The sequence below is a fragment of the Thunnus albacares genome, chromosome 4 (genome assembly GCF_914725855.1).
Source record: "Thunnus albacares chromosome 4, fThuAlb1.1, whole genome shotgun sequence".
NCBI lineage: Eukaryota > Metazoa > Chordata > Actinopteri > Scombriformes > Scombridae > Thunnus > Thunnus albacares.
This window is the reverse complement of record NC_058109.1, coordinates 3408840-3428119: the sequence shown is the minus strand read 5'-3', so window position 1 is coordinate 3428119 and position 19280 is coordinate 3408840. Positions and strand designations below refer to the sequence as shown.

The following is a 19280-nucleotide window of genomic DNA, read 5'->3' as shown; positions in this document are numbered from 1 at the left end:
TATATTTACATTTTACATATTTACACACACACTCACACAGAGGAAACTTTACAGCAGATGTAAAGTCATCAAACAGGTGGATTTAGTGGCTCCTTTGAAGGATTGTCATTAGACACATTTCTCTGAGGAGAACCTGCAGAAAACAAAAGTATAAATTACATAAAGTCTGTTCTATATTATGATGATCCATCCAAATAGATTTAATATTTTTACTGTCTCTAAAGTCTGTTTTCAAACAGTTAACGGTGAACATTGATAAGTTTGACTGAATGGTTTCAGTTTGCTCATGAATTCAGTTTGACAGGTGACTCTTAATGTACCTGTGATCTTCATCAGGAAGGACGTGTCCATTACTGTCCTGCCAGAGTGATTGAGGAGTAACATTTGGAACTTCACAGGACATCAGCTTCAATTCCTTTGTTTCATCAAGTCTCTTGACAGATGACTTTGGAGCTGCACCTGTGAACAAAGTATAAAACAATAACTTGTAAAGAACAAATACAGGATCAGACATGACATGTTAACTGTTGAAAGATATAACAAGTGGCAGCATCCTGGTTAAGGTCTTTGATAGAATGGCTGTTGGTGTTGATGGTTGTTCTTGTTTAGAAATGTCGTATTGTAGTTTTATTGTTAATAAGTAGATTACGCTAAGCTAATGTTAGCTACTGCAGGCTGGGGGAACAAAAGCAGGGTGCAGCATTTTATACATTGTAAATATGATCTAGATGCATTGTAAATAGACCAGAAGTCAAACCAACAGCTAACAGGTGAACAGGTGATACGCTGATTGCTACGGCCACCAACACCACGTGACCGTATGTGACCAAAAACGTGTTCAACAACAACACAGACTATACCTATGATCATAATTCAGAGGAAAAACAGAGAAACAGTGAAATAGAAAAGCACATCAGCCTTAACTACACATCTCAGGAATGTTTGATAGAACATATTTCAAACAAGTTTCAACTAAATATTTGTTAATGCTCTTCGTTACACTGAGGTCGACCATCAAACACGTCCTCATCCTCTCTGCTCTACACCTCTTTAACACGAACACTGTTCACTATTCACTATTGTTCCCCAATCAATCAATGACACCGTTCATTTGTTTCTATAATATCAACAGAATGAACAAAAGACAAGATTTCATGTTAGACTGCAACTTGTATCAGTTTGTATTGAAAGTTAAAACCAACAGAATGATTCATATCTGAGACGACTTCTGTTTAGACTCTGGACACGAGATCGTTCACAGTATCTGTCATGTTGATGCCTGCAGGATTATAGATATGTTGATAGAAAACATTATTTAAACTTACCTCTCTTGCGGTGTTTTATGATGCACATTACACCAATAATCACAGCCTGAGCTACAGCGAGAGTTAGAACTCCAGAAAACCATACACCTACGAACACACCGGCTCCGTGGATGGACTTGTCCTCCACCAGTTTCTCTGTAACAAACAAAAAACTGGTGTGACTCTCAGAACATAAATATCATGAATGAATACACTGAATATCATGTACAGCACATTGGTTATAAAACTTAAGGTGTCCATGAAAACTGAAATGACAACATTTGAACATTGAAAGTTATTTGCAGATTAAAACCACCAACAGGATCAATCTCACCTGGTAAAATGATCTCAGTGTTAACACAATAAATACTGTACTTGAGTTACGTTTATAAGCCTTTATTAAATAAACTTTCACCTCAACATTAGCACTAATAAAATCAATCAATAATGCCATGAAAATAGAATCAATTAATATAAAAATATAGTTTGATTTCCAAAGTGTCCATTGTTATGTTGGAGGTAGATTATTTCCATCTCTGATCAACTTGTGTTCTTCTGACTGACTGAATACAAACCAAAACATAATGCAGGTTAAATGAAAAACAAAGAGCAACAAAACATTTGGGATTGTTTTGCTTCGTCTATGACATCATTTTTATTGGCAGGTGAGATTTGACCATCTTCCACCTGAACCTTTGCTGAATGTGATGACGTCAGTTATCACGACACCAAATGCTGCAACTTCCTGGAGGGACTAACATGTTCAGATCCTCTGCAGAGGTCTAGACTACATTTACATTATTACACAACTTACTGTGAAATGACAAAATGTTTAGTTTTAGATCTACTGTATAAACATCATCTACTGTACTAAAGAAATGTTGAAATAATAATTGAATAAGTGATTAGTTGACTATCATAATTAATGGCTAGAAGGTCGTCGGTGTCAGTCGGGGCACAAACACTAACTCCAGTTCTTTGTTATTTCCTCCAGACTCTCTCACTCTCCCTCTTATCTCTGCACATTACTGAAGTGGAGTCACAGAGCTTCAGTGTAAGTGTGAAGTTTTCACTCAGTTTAAAATGTTTTCAACTTGATTTGAGTTCATTCACTTTGTGTTCAGTCTGAGCACACATTGAAATTTATTCTGAACTAAAAACATGTTAATAATTAAAATCATTTGAATGTTAAAATATGATTAGGAAGAAACTCACCATGGATATACACGTATGTCTGAGCATAAATCTGATGGCTGATTTCCTCCTGCGTAGCAACACAGTGATAGTTGTCGGTCTTGGTCACAGTAGTTTGAAGGATGACGTCGTAGCCGTCTCCTCTTACTGACTCCTGTGGTTCTTCAGCTTGAAGGATGTTTCCATCACTGTCCTGCCAGTGTAATTTAGGTTTTGGAGAAGCACCTCGAACTTCACACTGCAGCAGCAGCCCATCTTCTGTTTCATCAAGTATTGTGACGGATGGCTTTGGAGCTGCACCTGTGAACAAAGTATAAAACAATAACTTGTAAAGAACAATTACAGGATCAGACATGAACTGTAATACTGGGATGTTTTGTTCAACCTGTCAACAAGTTTCAACTCAAGAAAACAAACAGTATTTCTGACTCCTATCATGACAGATGCCCTGTTCACACCTGGCATTAACATGCGTCCTGAGTAACCACTTGTGATTGGATCTCACTTCCCCGCTCTATATGCAAATAAGGGAGGGTAAATGGCTGCGTTCAACTTGTTTCATAACAGGATAAATAATACAATGCATTGTGCCCCTCATGAAAATGAAATGCTCGTCCTATTGATTTGCGATCTCCCGGCAGCTGCGTCTCTCCATTCAGAGACGCTGTGCGCATTTACGCACAAGGCAAAGCAGCATAACTTCATTGATTATTTAAATCTCCGACACGCCGACAGGATCAGTCAAGATCTAATGTTAATTAATGTTCTGTGTTCTTCTACACATCCAACAGGTCAGCTGTTAGACACACAGTCCAGGTTCATACTGTTTGGAGTAAAGCAGCCGCAAAACTAAAAACTGTAGTTATCAACTTGACAGGACAGAAGAAACTGTTCAGCAACATTCAGCTTCTGAAACTTTTTTGTAGACAGACAAGCAAAAAACAAGTTATTTCCTGGTTTTGGTTTAATTTCTATTCCAATTGTTGATTTGAGGATTAAAACTGGTTAGGGGAACAGGGAAAAACGGGAAAAAGAAACACAGAGGTGGATTATGTTTTTTTATTTCACATGAAAAATGGAAAAACAAAATAATGCCTTTCTTTATCCTGATATCAAACAAGTTGAACACAAGAGGCAGCAATTCAATTCCCCTTTTTAGTCTGCAGGAAAATAGAGGACGTCAGTTGAGTAGATGGTCCCTCAATGTGGCCCAGGATGCATTGCGTTTACACTACTAAATGAATGTGGCCACATGTGGCCCAGACCACCTGCGAATGTGGTCTGAGTGATCAGATCTCAATGCGTGGAGCAGCTTTAGTCTTTAAAAATAACCAGAGTAATGTCGTCAGTGTTATCTCAGCTTGGACTTCAAGACTTCAACATTTTGACCGAAACTCTGTGTGAACAACTGGAGGCATGAAGTTAAAAATAAAATTTTTGTTTTGACAGAAAACATTATATAAATCTCAGAAAGTAATATAAATGTGAAGAAATTTAGCTTCAAAGTAATTGTTAAAACTTAAAGTGGTGTCCAAACTTTTCCAAAGCAAATGTTTATTATTAAATAAACAATAACAATGAAGTCTGAGATTCATACAATATTCTGTATGACACTAAACTAGTGATGTTAGCGAAGAGGTCGAGATGAGAGTCAAATCTCCAAATCTGAGGCCGTGATGCTCTGCTGGAATAAGGTGGACTGCTTCCTCTGGGTTGAGAGTGAGTTGCTGCCCAAAGTGAAGGAGTTCAAGTATCTCTGGGTCTTGTTCATGAGTGAGGATAAGAAGCAGCGTGAGGCTGACAGGTGGATCAGTGCAGCATCAGCAGTAATGTGAGTGTTGTACTGGACCGTTGTGGTGAAGACCTCTGGTCACGAGCTTTGGGTAGCCACTGAAAGAATGAGATCAAAGATACCAGCAGCTGAAATGAGTTTCCTCCAGAGGATGTCTGGGCTCAGCCTCAGAGATAGAGCGAGGAGCTCAGAGTAGAGCTGCTGCTCCTTCATGTTGAAAGGAGTCAGCTGAGGTGGTCTGGGTTAGGATCCTCCTGGATGCCTTCTCTCTGGAGGTGTTCCAGGCACATCCAACTGGTAGGGGACCCTGTAGCAGACCCAGAACACACTGGAGGGATTAAATGTCTCTTCTGGCCTGAGAACACCTTGGGATCCTCCAGGAGGAGCTGGAGGACGTTGCCGGGTTAAAGGATGTCTGGGTTTCCTGTCTGGGGCGGCTGTGGCTCAGGAGATAGAGTGAGTCGTCCACTAATCGGAAGATTGGCGGTTCGATTGCATGTTGAAGTGTACTTGGGCAAGATACTGAACCCCAAATTGCTCCTGATGGCTGTGCATCAGCGTATGAATGTGTGTGAATGGGCGCTTTGAGTAGTCGGAAAACTAGAAAGGCGCTATACAAGTACAGACCATTTACCATTTACTTGCTCTGTCTCTGGTCTGATGCCACAATGACTCGATCCCAAATAAGAAGCGGAAAATGAATGGATGGTAATGGACATGTTTTGTGTTGAGTCTCATAAACAGTGTGGTGAGCAGCTCTAAAGAGAATAAAAATAAAGACTTCCCACTGATTTCTCCTTATCTGTATTTTGGGACAGAGCACTGTAGATCTAATAGATATCTGATCAATTATGAGATTATGAGATATTATTGATCATCAGGGAGTTCAACTTGTTCAAAGGACCAGCTGTGTATATCAGAAACTGTGTACTATTACTTCTGTGGAAGGTAAATGATCAACTAAACCTGGAGTTATGCAGCTGTTTCTCCCAACATTACCCTCGGCCCCCGTCTGCCTGACATGTTGTGTGAGAACAGTAACAAAAGTCAGAATGAAGATACAGTATTAAAACTTGTGAATGATACTGAGGCCTGAGGGGGCGGAGTTATAGCTCACACACTGCAGATGTTGACATCAGTGACATCACTCACCTGTGATTTCTCCTGATCTGTCTTTAACGGTGCGTTCTGAAAAAAAGGAAGATGACATTGATTTATGCGACAATATGAACTTGCTATTTGTTGTTATCCTTGTAAATATTTTTAATCTAAAATGAAACGGAGGAAAAAGCAACATCAACATTAAAGGTTCAACATTTTGGGAAATATGCTCAGGCTTCCCTGAGATATTTCATAGTGGAGGCGTCCAGCTCACTTTAAATAAATGTTGAAACCATCACAGAGTAACATATGGGCTCAGCAGGTGGAACTGATTAGGCAGCACTATTAACCACTTTGCAGGAGAGAAACCCTGGAAAACTTTAGCAACAAATAATATGGAACATTTGAAAAACACGATGCCGATGAAGTGAACAGAGCAGGCTGAAGCCCTGGGTTTTGACTTGCAGGCAGCATTTCTACATACGTTAACCTCAAGTTTTGGAACCTCATAACAGTATATAAATAGCAGAAAATCACAAAAAGCATAATATGTCCTCTTTAATAGTTTTATGAAAGCACTCACCAACAACAAGCTTGATGTGGAATAGTTGACTTGGCTGAAGACGTGGAAAAAAACAGGTGTAGACTCCACTGTCCTCCATCCTTGTATTTCGGATAATGATGGAGGCGTTGCCGGACTTCAGTTCTCCTGGAAAATGTGAGACTCGTCCTTTGAACTGCTCATCTTGACCTGCACGTCCGTTATTGTAATGAATGCCTGCATCATAGAAGAACACCTCTTTCTGATCATCTTTCTTCCAGTGAAACAGCTTTGATGTGATTCTCTCCTTGGTGCTGAGTGAACAGGGTAAAATGGCGTCACTTCCTTCTGCTGCAACCACTTCAACAACATCTGGAGATGAAAGATGAAACATGTTTTAATTATTGTGTTTAAATAGAAAGTAATCAGGTTAATGAAGGAAACAGACGACACATTCACATGTCACCTCTGTATCTATGAAACTACAGTTTACAAGAACTTCAGTTAATATTCAGGTTAATTTAAAGATATTTTTCATACTGACATAATTTAAGTGTTTTTAAGCTTATAGTTTATCATATAAGAAACCTGATGTCACATGACACAGACACTTAAAGACCTGTTTGGGTTTGTTTTGGTTTTTGACAACTCTTTCAGACTGAGGGTTTAGTGGGTGTAAAATAGCAAAAGAGCACACAATGTTTCTGTGGGATTCTGTTTATCTTTGAAAACCAGCTGAAATATTACCAGGACAATTCATATAGTTTTATACAGCTGGAACTTTATTATTTTGGATTCAATAAACATAAACTACCAGTAATCTTCTTACCTTACTGTACATATCGCTTGACTACTGCCTAGTCTATAAAGTCTATAAACTGCCAAATAATCAAGTTTCTCCATCAGGAATGTTTGTTTACCAGACTATTATTAATCCCTTCAACCTTCCCATTTATATTGAAGTTTGACTCATATTGATTATTGGATCCAGTTGATCCAGAACACTGCTGCTGAGTCCCAACAAAAATAGTTAAAACTGTTGATCACTGTTTCCCAAAACCCAAGATACAACCAAAGCTGTCTTGTTTTTTCCCGACCAACAGTCCACAACCTAAAAATATTCAGTTTACTATCGTAGAGGAATGAAGAAAACATAAAATATTCATATCTGAGAAGCTGGAACCAGATAATCTCAGTATTGTTTCTTTAAAAAATATTCAAAACGTGTAATCAATTATCAGAATAGTTGTGGATCTAGTTGTGATCACTGTAGAGCTGCAACAGTTAGTCCATAATTAAGATTTTGGACTGTTAGACAAAACAAGCATCTTAAAGACATCACATCCTGAATGTCTTTCTTTTCTTTATTTTTTTACTATTTCATATAATAAACGATAAATAATCAGCTAATGAACATCATGTTGGTTGCAGCTCAACATCACTGCATTTGCAGTTTTAAAACACAACTAACAGAGATGCAGAAAAAGAAAAAATAGTGAGTACTGAGCATCAGACTGTAATACAGATACAAATAACATGACCAATAACTGTCAATAATGACTAAAAGTAATAACTAATTAACATTGATCGATAATTAATAAATACTGAATTTTCAAATGTAGCATTGAGTTTATTTATTAATTAGTTAAACTTGAGTAAACTATGAGAAATAATTCCTTTGTTATTTTTATCTGTTTTAGTTTCATTTAGTTTTCTTTATACAGATGATTGTTTAGTAACTTTCTCTGTTCTTAGAGTCTTCTTGTCACCTTGTTGTGGAGAATCAGGTGTTATCTTTAATCTGTGCTAATTATTACATCAGTTATTAGGATGTATCGCTGCCTCCACATCATGTTCATGTTGATCTGATGCTCGTTAGTAAGACACAGTACTAGTTAGCCTGTTAGCTTGTTAGCCTGTAGACGGTGGATGCAGTATTAGCTAATCTGTTAGTTTGTAGATACTTTCTGCTGCAGTTTGGTAAACTGAGACAACTCAAACACTCCAACTTTCCAGCACTTATTGGTAAATGATGTAGTGAACGTCACTTTCTTACCGTTTTCGTGTTCAAGTGTTATTCCAGACAAAGTCAGAAGACAGAAACACAAGAAGACAAGTTTCACTTTCATGTTCAGACACGACATTATTGTCCGACTGTTCTTCACGGTGATCCTGTTAGATGAAGCTGGTGAACAGCTAACTTCAGGTTAGTTACGATGTTAGAAGTTAAATGTAACAAATAAAATAACAGCTGAAACACTTTTCAACACACCGGATGTTACCAATGTGCAGTAGTACACTTCCTGTTTCTCTGGAGGCAGAGAGCTGGGAGGTGCGTCTGAGAGAGGTGGAGCTGAGAGACAGAATCACAACAATCAAAACAATAACAGTAACAGCAGCAATAGCAGTAGCAATAGTCAGGGAAGGATGCCAGTTTATTTGTCACATTTAACGTCTAACATCTCAACTAACCTGACGTTAGCTGCTCACCAGCTTCAGCTAACAGCATCACAGTGAAGAACAGATGGAATCTTACTAACAATGACTTGACAGGATAAAAACTATAAATGATCTTTCTTTAACTTTAACTTTTTAAATTTCTTTAACTGTGTTAACCAGTAAGTATCTATCAGGAAGAGACCATATTTCCCAACATAAATCCTGAACAAATGTATTCCAGGTTGCAATTACATAGTGTCAACTGGATCCTGTTTTTTTTTTAATTTTTAATTTTTAATTTTATTTATAACTTTATTAACAACAGTAATGTACAATACAACACCTATAACAGTACATAAGCAAGTATTTGAGACAACGTAAAACGATACGTAATATTTAAAAAAAATATTAAATTCATATTAAAATTATTTAAAAATACTTAAAAAACAGAGTAAAATGAATACAATCTTAAAAAGTGAATAAACAACGTTGCACATCAACTTAAATCATCTGGCAATATTGTCCACAATGTTTCTCAAAGATGAGATGTCTTTAAAGTTTTCTTGTTTTTAGAGACTCTACAGACAGAATCACTGAATGTCTGAAGTTTAACATTAAAATAAGTTTTATGTTTGTTATTTGACTCTACATTCAAAAACAGAACCACATGACTGCTACTCCACTCCAACATGACTGCGTCTGCAGTGTTTGAAACACTTGGAAAAGTTAAAGGCAAGTTTGGAGTATTGCTAAACTTCCAAACCTTGGATGATGAAACACCGGAGAAACAACGTGAGGAGCTTGAGAACACACTGAGGAGGACAAACAGGATGACTGCAACTGAACTGCTGGACTTTGTCCAGAAGAAGGAACTGACAGAATTGTATCCAAACCTTTATATATCCCTGAGGATTGCCTGTACCCTGCCAGTGACTTTTGTAGTGTTCACTTTATTTAGAATATTTTGCATTCTTATATTGATTTTTCATTGCTATTTATTTCGCAAAATATTTTTGGTTATATTGTGCTCATTTGTCATTGTCTTTTTTATAGACCTTGTTATGTGCAGGTTTGTTGCTTTTTATAGTTTAAATATATTGACTTTATTATTTATTATTTTGAATACTTTGTAATTGTTAATTGTATCTTAACTTCTCAAATTTGAATATATTTTTCATATATTTTAATATTTTTAAAAGACATTGTTTGTGGTCGTTCAGTTATGAGCAGTGTGTGTGATTCAGAGGTTGTGCTGGGAGTGTTTTGGGGCCACAAACAAAATTTTGTTTAGCCTCCTGAGACCCAGAAAAAAAACACATTGCAAAGAAAAAAATGTTACAACTTAATTTTATTCAAATTTTACAACAAGGATTTTATTGTTCTCGAATGTGAAGCATTTAAAGGCTGAGTATGTACATGGAAAGATCCGCTGGAATCCTGAAGTAAAATACAACATCACCTTCAAAACAAATAGCAAATGTAGATTTCCCATTCTTTCGTATTAACTTCACCATTTCATCTGAACCATTTGTGATTTCTTCATTAGACGTTTGACTCTAGATGGTATTTCGTGAAGCATTCTGACTTTTTGGAAACACAGAGGAACATGTTGCACTTTATGCATCTCACAAAGGTTTTGCTTTTGCATCCAGGCATTCTGCATCTGGAGACATTTGGAATGTTGAGCATTTGGGGAAAATGGATTACACTGTATTTCCTTATGCTCTCATCTGGGTGGGGCTTCCTTTTCTTGATTTCTGGAGAGAATTCTTCGTCACTTGAGTCAGTTTCATCTTGTTGACTTGTCTGTGCCTGGGATATCAGTTCCTCAGCCGAGAGGAGTTTGAACTCCAGGTATTGGGAGGTTTTTTTTTGTAGGTGGTTGCAAGGCTTGGCTGTCTGGACGGTACTGAATCCATGAGTTGGTGATGGCTACATCAGTGAAGTGAAGCCTGGTACGAACAGTCCACTTCTTGGTGCAGCTGGACATTCAGTGGTAGCTGAGCATTCGATAGCACATGTCAACCCAACCATGTTGCTGTTATATTCCGATACTGCTGCAGGTCCTGGGACTTGGACTTTCTTGTTTTCTTTTTTTGACCATCTGGAACAGATGTCCTGGGGCTCAATCCCAGGGACGGTCAATGCCATGACAACAGACTTGTTGTCCACCCACTTGGTGAGTGCGATTTCATGAGGTCTCCGTACAGTCATTTCTGATGACCCTCTTCCTTTTTTGCTCAGGACCTTGTCAGCAGTGAAGTGGCACTCTTTTGGAATTCAATTCCTCTGAATTGTTCTCGTAGCAGGAAGGCCCCTTTCCAGAAGAATCTCCAGAAGCTTGATGGTGGTAAAATACCAGTCAAAGTACACCAGTGTTCCTCTGGGAACCATCTCAGTCAAACGCAGGACTGCATTTGGACCTATTCCCATTTGGTGGTCTTCAACAAAGGTGTTCTTTCACTGGTAGGTCTCGAAGTCCAACACAAGGCCATCTGGAGTTGCAAAGCACAAATACCTTTAATCCTGTTGGATTTGGTTTCCCGGGAACATATTAATGAACTGGACACCTAATTATTCAGAGTAAATTCAAATATAATAAAGCATGGCATGTTTGTCTAGATAGAAGTTTTACATATTTCAAAATATTTAGGAATACATACAATGGAAAAATAAGTGAAAATGTCTTTGTTTAGATCACAGAAATCACAAGAATAATTCATACCCAGTTTAAACTTTTCCAGAAGGATCTTTACAGGATTTATTCTGGGTAAGATTTAAATGAAACCTCTTTCATTTTACTGATAATATAATATTTGTCTGATATTCTCCATCAGTCTTTTTTCCAATTCAAGTCACCATAAATAGAAGACCAGAACATTTGTACTGGGGGAAAATGATTCTCTACACAGCTATCCTGGATTTGTTTATTACTACATTAGTTTTTTTTTAGGACGTCTAAATCACCAGTAAACATTTTCCTTCTCCAGTCTGATGACTGAGTTGTATCATCATGAGAGTTTTTCAGAACCAGTAAAGCAGCTTCTGGATTAGTATCAAACACCAGTAGGGGAGAACGGGGTAACATGAACCACTTTTTACATTTGATGATTTTACTGCAAAATAAAAGTGTATTTGTTTCAAATAATAGTTACTATATATACCTCAGGTTGTTGTGTACCCATGGAAATTAAAACAGGTTATCTAATTATTATGGTTTTAGAACAATGAGCCATCAAAAAAAAGTTGGTCCTATAGCACAACTTACCCCAAGGTAGGGTTAAACTGAGCGCTTTAGTGCTACCATTACATACTGATATAAAAATGACACAAAATCAAACAATTTTGAGATAATTTTGAACTTTATTAATGCCATCAATTTAACAAAGGCAAAAACTCATCATACTTTTAAGTAAAGCCATATGTTTGTGTCTTGTTGTTCAACATGTTACCTCAACATTTTCAGTAAAGATTAAACTGTGATCTATGTGTGTTTTAGCTACAGAAAGAATTTGTGTGTAAATGTGCTTTTGTGTTTACAGACAGGTGACAAATTAAAGGAAAAACTGGTCCAGGTCTGAATGTTTGACCCCTACAGTGAGGGGGTCTGGGGGCTCTGTTATGCTTTGGGGGGCATTTTGCTGGCATGGTTTGGGTCCACTTGTCCCCTTAGAGGGAAGAGTCACTGCTAATCAATATAAAGTTGTTCTGAGTGATCAGCTTTATCCTATGATGAAACATTTCTATCCTGATGGGAGTGGTCTCTTCCAGGATGACAATGCCCCAATTCACAGGACACGAAGGGTCACTGAATGGTTTGATGAGTATGAAAATGATGTGAATCATATTTTATGACCTTCACAGTCACCAGATCTCAACCCAGCTGAACATCTATGGGAGAATTTCCACTGATTTAAATATGTTATTTTTTTTATATGTATAAAACTTTATTTTGAATGTTAACAGAACCCCCCACCCCCCATTTAATTTCACATACTGGTAGTTGGAATGGAAAAGGCACGAGACCACCTGGGGGTATTTAAGGTATGAACGGGTGCACTCTTCAGCTGGCAGTTAACGTAAAGGGGTAAAGCCACTGAAGATCAACCGACTCACTGTCAGTTTGTTCTTTCAGGTGGGTAAATGTAATGTAATTTAGTTTTTCGGTTTTTCTATATAATGTACTGTTTTTAAAAAAAAATCGTTTCATTGTTGTTTTTATTGTTATTGTAGTGCTTTATGTATTGTATGTAGTGTGTCTGTAGGTTATTAGTGTGATAGCAGTTCATAATGTTTATTTTCAATTGTTTATAACGGTTATAGAACGTAGTCAGTTAGAGCCAGAGCCCGAACAGCTGGTTAGCAGCGCTGTTGTTTACCGTTGTCAAGGCAGCTCACGTTGTAATACGTCACGCGTAAACAGAGAGGATGAATGAGGTAGATTATATTGTAATGTAAATGTTGCTTGATTGAAGTTATGACACCTGAAATGATAATAATTGTAAATAATTGTAGATAATAGACTGATATAGCGCTTTCAATGTTCTGTTATAGAATTGATCATTTTAATAGCCTATTTTATGTGTGTGTGTGTGTATATATATATATATATATATATATATATATATATATATATATATATATATAATATTTATTGTTTTGCATTGTTGTTGTATTGTTCCAACTAATTTAAGTTGGCAGTTAACGTTAAGAGTAAAGCCACTGAAGATCGGCCGACTCACAAAGTGTCAATTTGTTCTTTCAGAATGAATTATTTTTCTAAAATATGTCACCCCTCGAGTGAGCTTCCACTCTATGGGCGTAACAAGCGCTCTCCACCACCATCATCAAAACACCAAATATCTTAATATCTAATGTCTAATATCTAAGGGAATATCTTTTGGAAGAATAGTGTTCATCCCTCCAGAAGAGTTTCAGAGACTGTAGAATCAATGTAAAGGTGTATTGAAGCTGTTCTGGTGGTCCAACACCTTACTAAGACACTTTACGTTGGCTTTTCCTTTAATTTGTCACCCGTCTGTATGTACAGCATGTTTGTGTGTGGATTAAATTTAACATTAGTCAACAGTTAGGTATTTATTCATTAACACTGTAACACTTGTAACAGGGATCAAACAAGAGCAGTGTCTCTAGTCTCTAGAATATCAGAATATAATTTTGGGGGTAAATTGAACCATTGACTCAACTTGCTCCAACATCACTGGCACGTTTTACCCCACAACCTCCATTTAGACAAAACTGTTTCACACAGTGGTTCAGATCCACAGTTATGCTAAGTTTATAACCTTGTTTTATAGCTGACACTGACTTAAATTAACATGTAATAATGTCCAAAACTTATCTTTTTTAATTAAGATACAAGACTGATAACTGTAGTAACATGATGAATTCACTTGGCATGACAATTTTTTTTTTTTGCTGACCACTCTCTCCATGTGCTTGAGTCCAAGATGGATTGAGTCATGTGACCTATTCTTTCTTAATTTGTGATCACATGATTACTTTTGTTTATTATTACCAAGATAAAGGCGGTGGCTCGATTTACCCCGTTCTCCCCGATATTTTAACAGGTCATTCAAACTTTCAAACACTCTCTCATTCAAAACAATAACAAAAGACGGAGTGTGATGACGGTGTGAAGTAGCATGGGATCATGGGAGTTGTTGTCTTCATTGTTAAACAACCAGCTACTCCTGGTTAGGATTACTTCTGTGTTCATCGTTCAGCAGGTTTTTACCAGGAGTTAAATTATCCTCAGAGGTTTCCTCCTCTCCACAACAAACAGACCTGGTGATTAAGACTGGTAAAACACTGAATAAAACAGTTTCACGTAAAAAAAAATCTGTTTCTCTGACAGTGTTCAGCGGACACAGGACGTCTGGGAGGGGCTGCTAGCCGAGCTGTTGCTAACTTTTGCTCAGCTTGTTTCTCTGTTAACTGAAGATCCAGATGACGATGACTAAAATCCTTCATCTGGTTAAAGGATATAGTTAAAAACGCCCAAGATATAAAAAGTTTATCGTAAAAATGTGGTTTAAAACTGAATAAATGTCAATTTATGGCAGTTTCTGCCGATCCACCACAACGCTGACCTATCATCTTGTGCGTGTTTACTCTTTGGTAGATGGTTATGACGACATTGACAGGCGACCAAATGAAACAGACCGTTACCTTGATTCAAATTACAGATTTCAGAAAATTGTTGGAAACATTTGGGATAATGTAAGTACACAACTCAACAAAATATATTAACACAGGTCTAGTTGTTTTTAGGCAATTTAATGCAGAATATATATTAAAGCTTTCCATTATGACTGAAATGTCTTATTGCAGATATAACATACAGTATATACATGAGCTCATTCAAAAGGCCACAGTTCCTCCAACATGAGGAGAAATGAGCTGATCAATCTTCACATATTTTTTCACTCTTTGAAAAATATACCACGACTTGTCTTTGTAATATAGAATTCTCATTAACAACATTATCAATACCTTTTAAGAAAGGAAGACTGCATCTTAACACTAAGATGAAGTAATTCATACATTTCACACAGGTCAGATATAATTTTACAAAAGTAAAAAAAACATTCATTTTTTAAAGAAGTAAAACCAGTGTGATTATAGCTGCACCTTTTCTTTTAAATCCAGGTGATGAGGGAGGTTCAGTATTTTTCCCTTCAGTGAAGAATCTAAATAACAATCTCACATCTGAAACAGTAGATTATGTTTCTGTTTCTTCTCATCTGGACTTTTACAATCCTCTTTATTCAGACGTCAGACTGAAGTCAATCACTCATCACCAGTTTATTCAAAACACTGATTCTACTTGATCACAGCTGTTGTGTAAGAAGTCAGAAAACCAGCTCACAGCAACATAAAGAAATAAAAAAAACAAATTATATTCACTTGGGGAAACCTCACAAGGTGCTGCACAATGGTAAACATCACCTTCATAAAGAGTGCTTCTTCAAGAACGATAATGAAATAATTCCCCTTTGATAAAGATAAACAAACACAAAACAATTTTTGTATGTACACAAAATAAAGCCTGCAGGTGTTGGTTGTGTTGGTTTATGTTATGGCATTCCCTCAAAAAAGTACCATCAAATCAGAGAAAAAGACCAGAAAGAAGATACAAAAGGGCCTGAACAGACCAGAGTTTCTGACAATCTTTTCAAATGAAGTCTGCAACCAGTAGAGGAAAGAACAGAGTGACCAGGATGTGCAGTTTCTCTCTTAAACTCCAGAAAAGGGGTAAACGTCCCTATTAAGCCCACCAAGTCCGCTTTTCAGACATTTTTCATATATAATGCCCCAATTTAAGTGAGAACATTTTTGTTAAAATGAAAGTCTAATGTCTCATTTGAAGTGTCAACAATTCATTTATTCCAATTTCTAATGTTTTTAATGTTTAATTTGTCAAAATATGTCAAAAGTCCAGCATGGGCTTAATGGGTACCCAACGTACCCTTTAAGCCCATGGGTGTTCCAAATAAGCCCACTTCATGATTTGTTGATAAATAAATATATGTATTAAAAAATCTTAAGAATACAAACTTGTTCTATTCAAATCTGTAATCTCTTAGCTCTCAATAGCTATTTTCATTTTGTCTCCACTTCATTCCTATGGCCTGTAAATGGCATTTGAAATGGGCGTGACCAGCCATTTTGCTATGTTGTCAACACAGAAAAAGCTAAACTTACAACATGTCCTCTTTGGAATGTAGCCAAAAAACTATTCATGAACAAAATTAAAACTATAGTGGAAATTATTCTCAAATACTTCATCTTTCAATATGTGTTGTCATTTTGTCTGTAACTCTATCTGTCCAGCCAGCTGGTTGAGAGTACGAAGATGTTTTTATGAAGATTTCTGAAGATGATATATATGTATAACTGGAATGAGGGAGGGAAGAAGTAAAACAAAGAAACAAAAACGAACAAACAAAACAACAAAAAAAAGGATGGAAAGGAAAAGTGAATTAAATTTTTAAAAAAAATAAAAATAAATAAATAAATAAAATTAAAAAAGTCTGTTATTGGTTGGGTATGTGGTCTGATATGTGGTCATGTACGTGGCTCTGGTTTTGGTAATTGATTTGGATTGGATTCTGGGTGGAGTTTTAGGTGATTAATGAATATGGTCCATGTTTCCTCAAAGGCTGATATATTGTTTGTTTTGCAAGCTGTTATTTTTTCTATTGAGATGTGTTCTGAGAGTAAATTGGTCCAGTGAGTGACAGATGGCAGGAATGTTTGGATTTCCAGTTTTGAAATATTATTTTCTTGGTGATAGTTAGAGAAATGTGACTGTTGAACTGCAGCACTGTAATACTTTCACTGAGCACTTTATTAGGAACACCTGAACAATCTAATGTAATCCAATACAACAGCTCTGTATAAATTCTACTTTAATGAAGTTTATACATTTTCAGTGTTTGTTGTCAGAAAGGTGATAATTCTACTTTATGTTTATCATTGAGGTTGTTGATTTAAGGCACAACATGGTCCCAGACATGCAACTATCTGAATTCGGAACAGGGAGACAGGGAAATAATAGCAAGTCCCACAAATGGGTGACTGCTACACAGCTTTTAACCAGTTTTAGAAGAAAAGAAATTGTCCAGTATCACTGTTCATGTCTCATTTCACAAGCTGCCTTTCAGTTTTATAATTTAAGTTTTTGATGGTGATTTAAGGCACAACATGGTCAACCTGAAAGTAACAATATATAGATTTTAATCTAAACCTGAGAGCAAGAGATCTGCTGGTCCAACAGGTCTCCTGATATCCTGAGTAAGTTTTTTTTTGTTCAAAGCTTTGAAACTTAACATTTTTATTTTATACAACCAACATCATATTTTAAATAACTAATTAAAACAAATTTTTATCAAAGTGCCATCAGGTCTCTTTTTAAGTTTTATCTCATTATTTATTTTTCAGTCTGTTTCACTGAGTTTCTATGAAGCTTAATTCATCTCATTCATTTAGTTGCTGTAATGTCTTTAACGACAGTCCAGTGGAAAGTTTAATTCTGAAGTGAAAATACAAAACCATAAAAGCAACAGTTTATAAAACTGAACAGTGACTTATGTTGAGCTACAGTACTGTAATACTTTCACCTGAACAATCTAATGTAATCCAGTACAACAGCTCTGTATAAATTCTACTTTAATGAAGTTTATACATTTTCAGTGTTTGTTGTCAGAAAGGTGATAATTCTACTTTATGTTTATCATTGAGGTTGTTGTGGTTGGTGGTGAACTGGACACCTGAAGTGTTTCTAATATTTTGTCCACTGCATTAACAAACATGAGGGAGGCAAAATATTAGAAACACTTCTCAATATAATTGACTCCAGTTCACCACCACCCACCACCACTTCAATGATAAACATAAAGTAGAATTATCACCTTTCTGACAACAAAACTTCATAAAGTAGAATTTATTACAGAGCTGTTGTATTAGATTAGATCAGATTGTTCAGATGTTTTTAATAAAGTGCTCAGTGATGATTCAGTCATTTAGAGGCTGAAGGTTGTTCAGCTGCATGATGCTGAAAGAACAACAACTGACCATTATATGTTTCATAAAGGTCTCCTAAAAGTCTGTAGAATGTATATTTACATAGTGTTGAGACAGACCTGTGCACTCACACAGAGGAAACTTTACACCAGATGTAAAGTCATCAAACAGGTGGATTTAGTGGCTCCTTTGAAGGACTGTTATTAGACTCATTTCTCTGAGGAGAACCTGCAGAAAGAAAACAAAAGTATAAATTACATAAAGTCTGTTCTATATTATGAGGATCCATCCAAATAGATTTAATATTTTTACTGTCTCTAAAGTCTGTTTTCAAACAGTTAACGGTGAACATTGATAAGTTTGACTGAATGGTTTCAGTTTGCTCATGAATTCAGTTTGACAGGTGACTCTTAATGTACCTGTGATCTTCATCAGGAAGGACGTGTCCATTACTGTCCTGCCAGAGTGATTGAGGAGTAACATTTGGAACTTCACAGGACATCAGCTTCAATTCCTTTGTTTCATCAAGTCTCTTGACAGATGACTTTGGAGCTGCACCTGTGAACAAAGTATAAAACAATAACTTGTAAAGAACAAATACAGGATCAGACATGACATGTTAACTGTTGTAAGATATAACAAGTGGCAGCATCCTGGTTAAGGTCTTTGATAGAATGGCCGTTGGTGTTGATGGTTGTTCTTGTTTAGAAATGTCGTATTGTAGTTTTATTGTTAATAAGTAGATTACGCTAAGCTAATGTTAGCTACTGCAGGCTGGGGGAACAAAAGCAGGGTGCAGCATTTTATACATTGTAAATATGATCTAGATGCATTGTAAATAGACCAGAAGTCAAACCAACAGCTAACAGGTGAACAGGTGATACGCTGATTGCTACGGCCACCAACACCACGTGACCCAAATTACCGTATGTGACCAAAAACGTGTTCAACAACAACACAGACTATACCTATGATCATAATTCAGAGGAAAAACAGAGAAACAGTGAAATAGAAAAGCACATCAGCCTTAACTACACATCTCAGGAATGTTTGATAGAACATATTTCAAACAAGTTTCAACTAAATATTTGTTAATGCTCTTCGTTACACTGAGGTCGACCATCAAACACGTCCTCATCCTCTCTGCTCTACACCTCTTTAACACGAACACTGTTCACTATTCACTATTGTTCCCCAATCAATCAATGACACCGTTCATTTGTTTCTATAATATCAACAGAATGAACAAAAGACAAGATTTCATGTTAGACTGCAACTTGTATCAGTTTGTATTGAAAGTTAAAACCAACAGAATGATTCATATCTGAGACGACTTCTGTTTAGACTCTGGACACGAGAT

At 36.5% G+C, this 19280-nt stretch overlaps 3 protein-coding genes across 3 annotated transcripts in view; 1 reads left to right on the top strand and 2 right to left on the bottom strand.

The window, feature by feature from the left end:
* LOC122981168 (hemicentin-1-like) overlaps positions 1-19280 on the top strand; it is a 738767-nt gene that overhangs the window by 628475 nt on the left and 91012 nt on the right. The window lies entirely within an intron of this gene.
* Positions 1297-8234, bottom strand: LOC122981174 (butyrophilin subfamily 2 member A2-like). The gene is made up of 4 exons (XM_044349791.1): positions 7989-8234; positions 5975-6304; positions 2520-2798; positions 1297-1460 (listed from the first exon to the last, which is right to left on the bottom strand). The coding sequence occupies exons 1-4, from the start codon at positions 8074-8076 to the stop codon at positions 1312-1314; spliced, it is 846 nt and encodes a 281-aa protein (XP_044205726.1). The 5' UTR covers positions 8077-8234; the 3' UTR covers positions 1297-1311.
* LOC122981172 (V-set and immunoglobulin domain-containing protein 1-like) overlaps positions 17831-19280 on the bottom strand; it is a 54961-nt gene continuing 53511 nt past the window's right edge. The window contains exons 8-9 of the mRNA XM_044349784.1: positions 18340-18478; positions 17831-18148 (exon numbers count right to left, since the gene is read on the bottom strand). Coding sequence (XP_044205719.1) covers positions 18130-18148; positions 18340-18478 — 158 coding nt within the window. The 3' untranslated portion in view covers positions 17831-18129. The remainder of the gene's footprint in view (positions 18149-18339; positions 18479-19280) is intronic.

Excerpts from the sequence above, each read along its gene's own strand:
- LOC122981174 (XM_044349791.1), bottom strand. The coding sequence starts at position 8,076 with ATGTCGTGTCTGAACATGAAAGTGAAACTTGTCTTCTTGTGTTTCTGT. Across the intron at positions 2,799-5,974 it reads CCACATCAAGCTTGTTGTTG|GTGCAGCTCCAAAGCCATCC; the intron begins GTGAGTGCTTTC and ends CTTTGTTCACAG. Across the intron at positions 1,461-2,519 it reads GACATACGTGTATATCCATG|AGAAACTGGTGGAGGACAAG; the intron begins GTGAGTTTCTTC and ends TGTTTGTTACAG.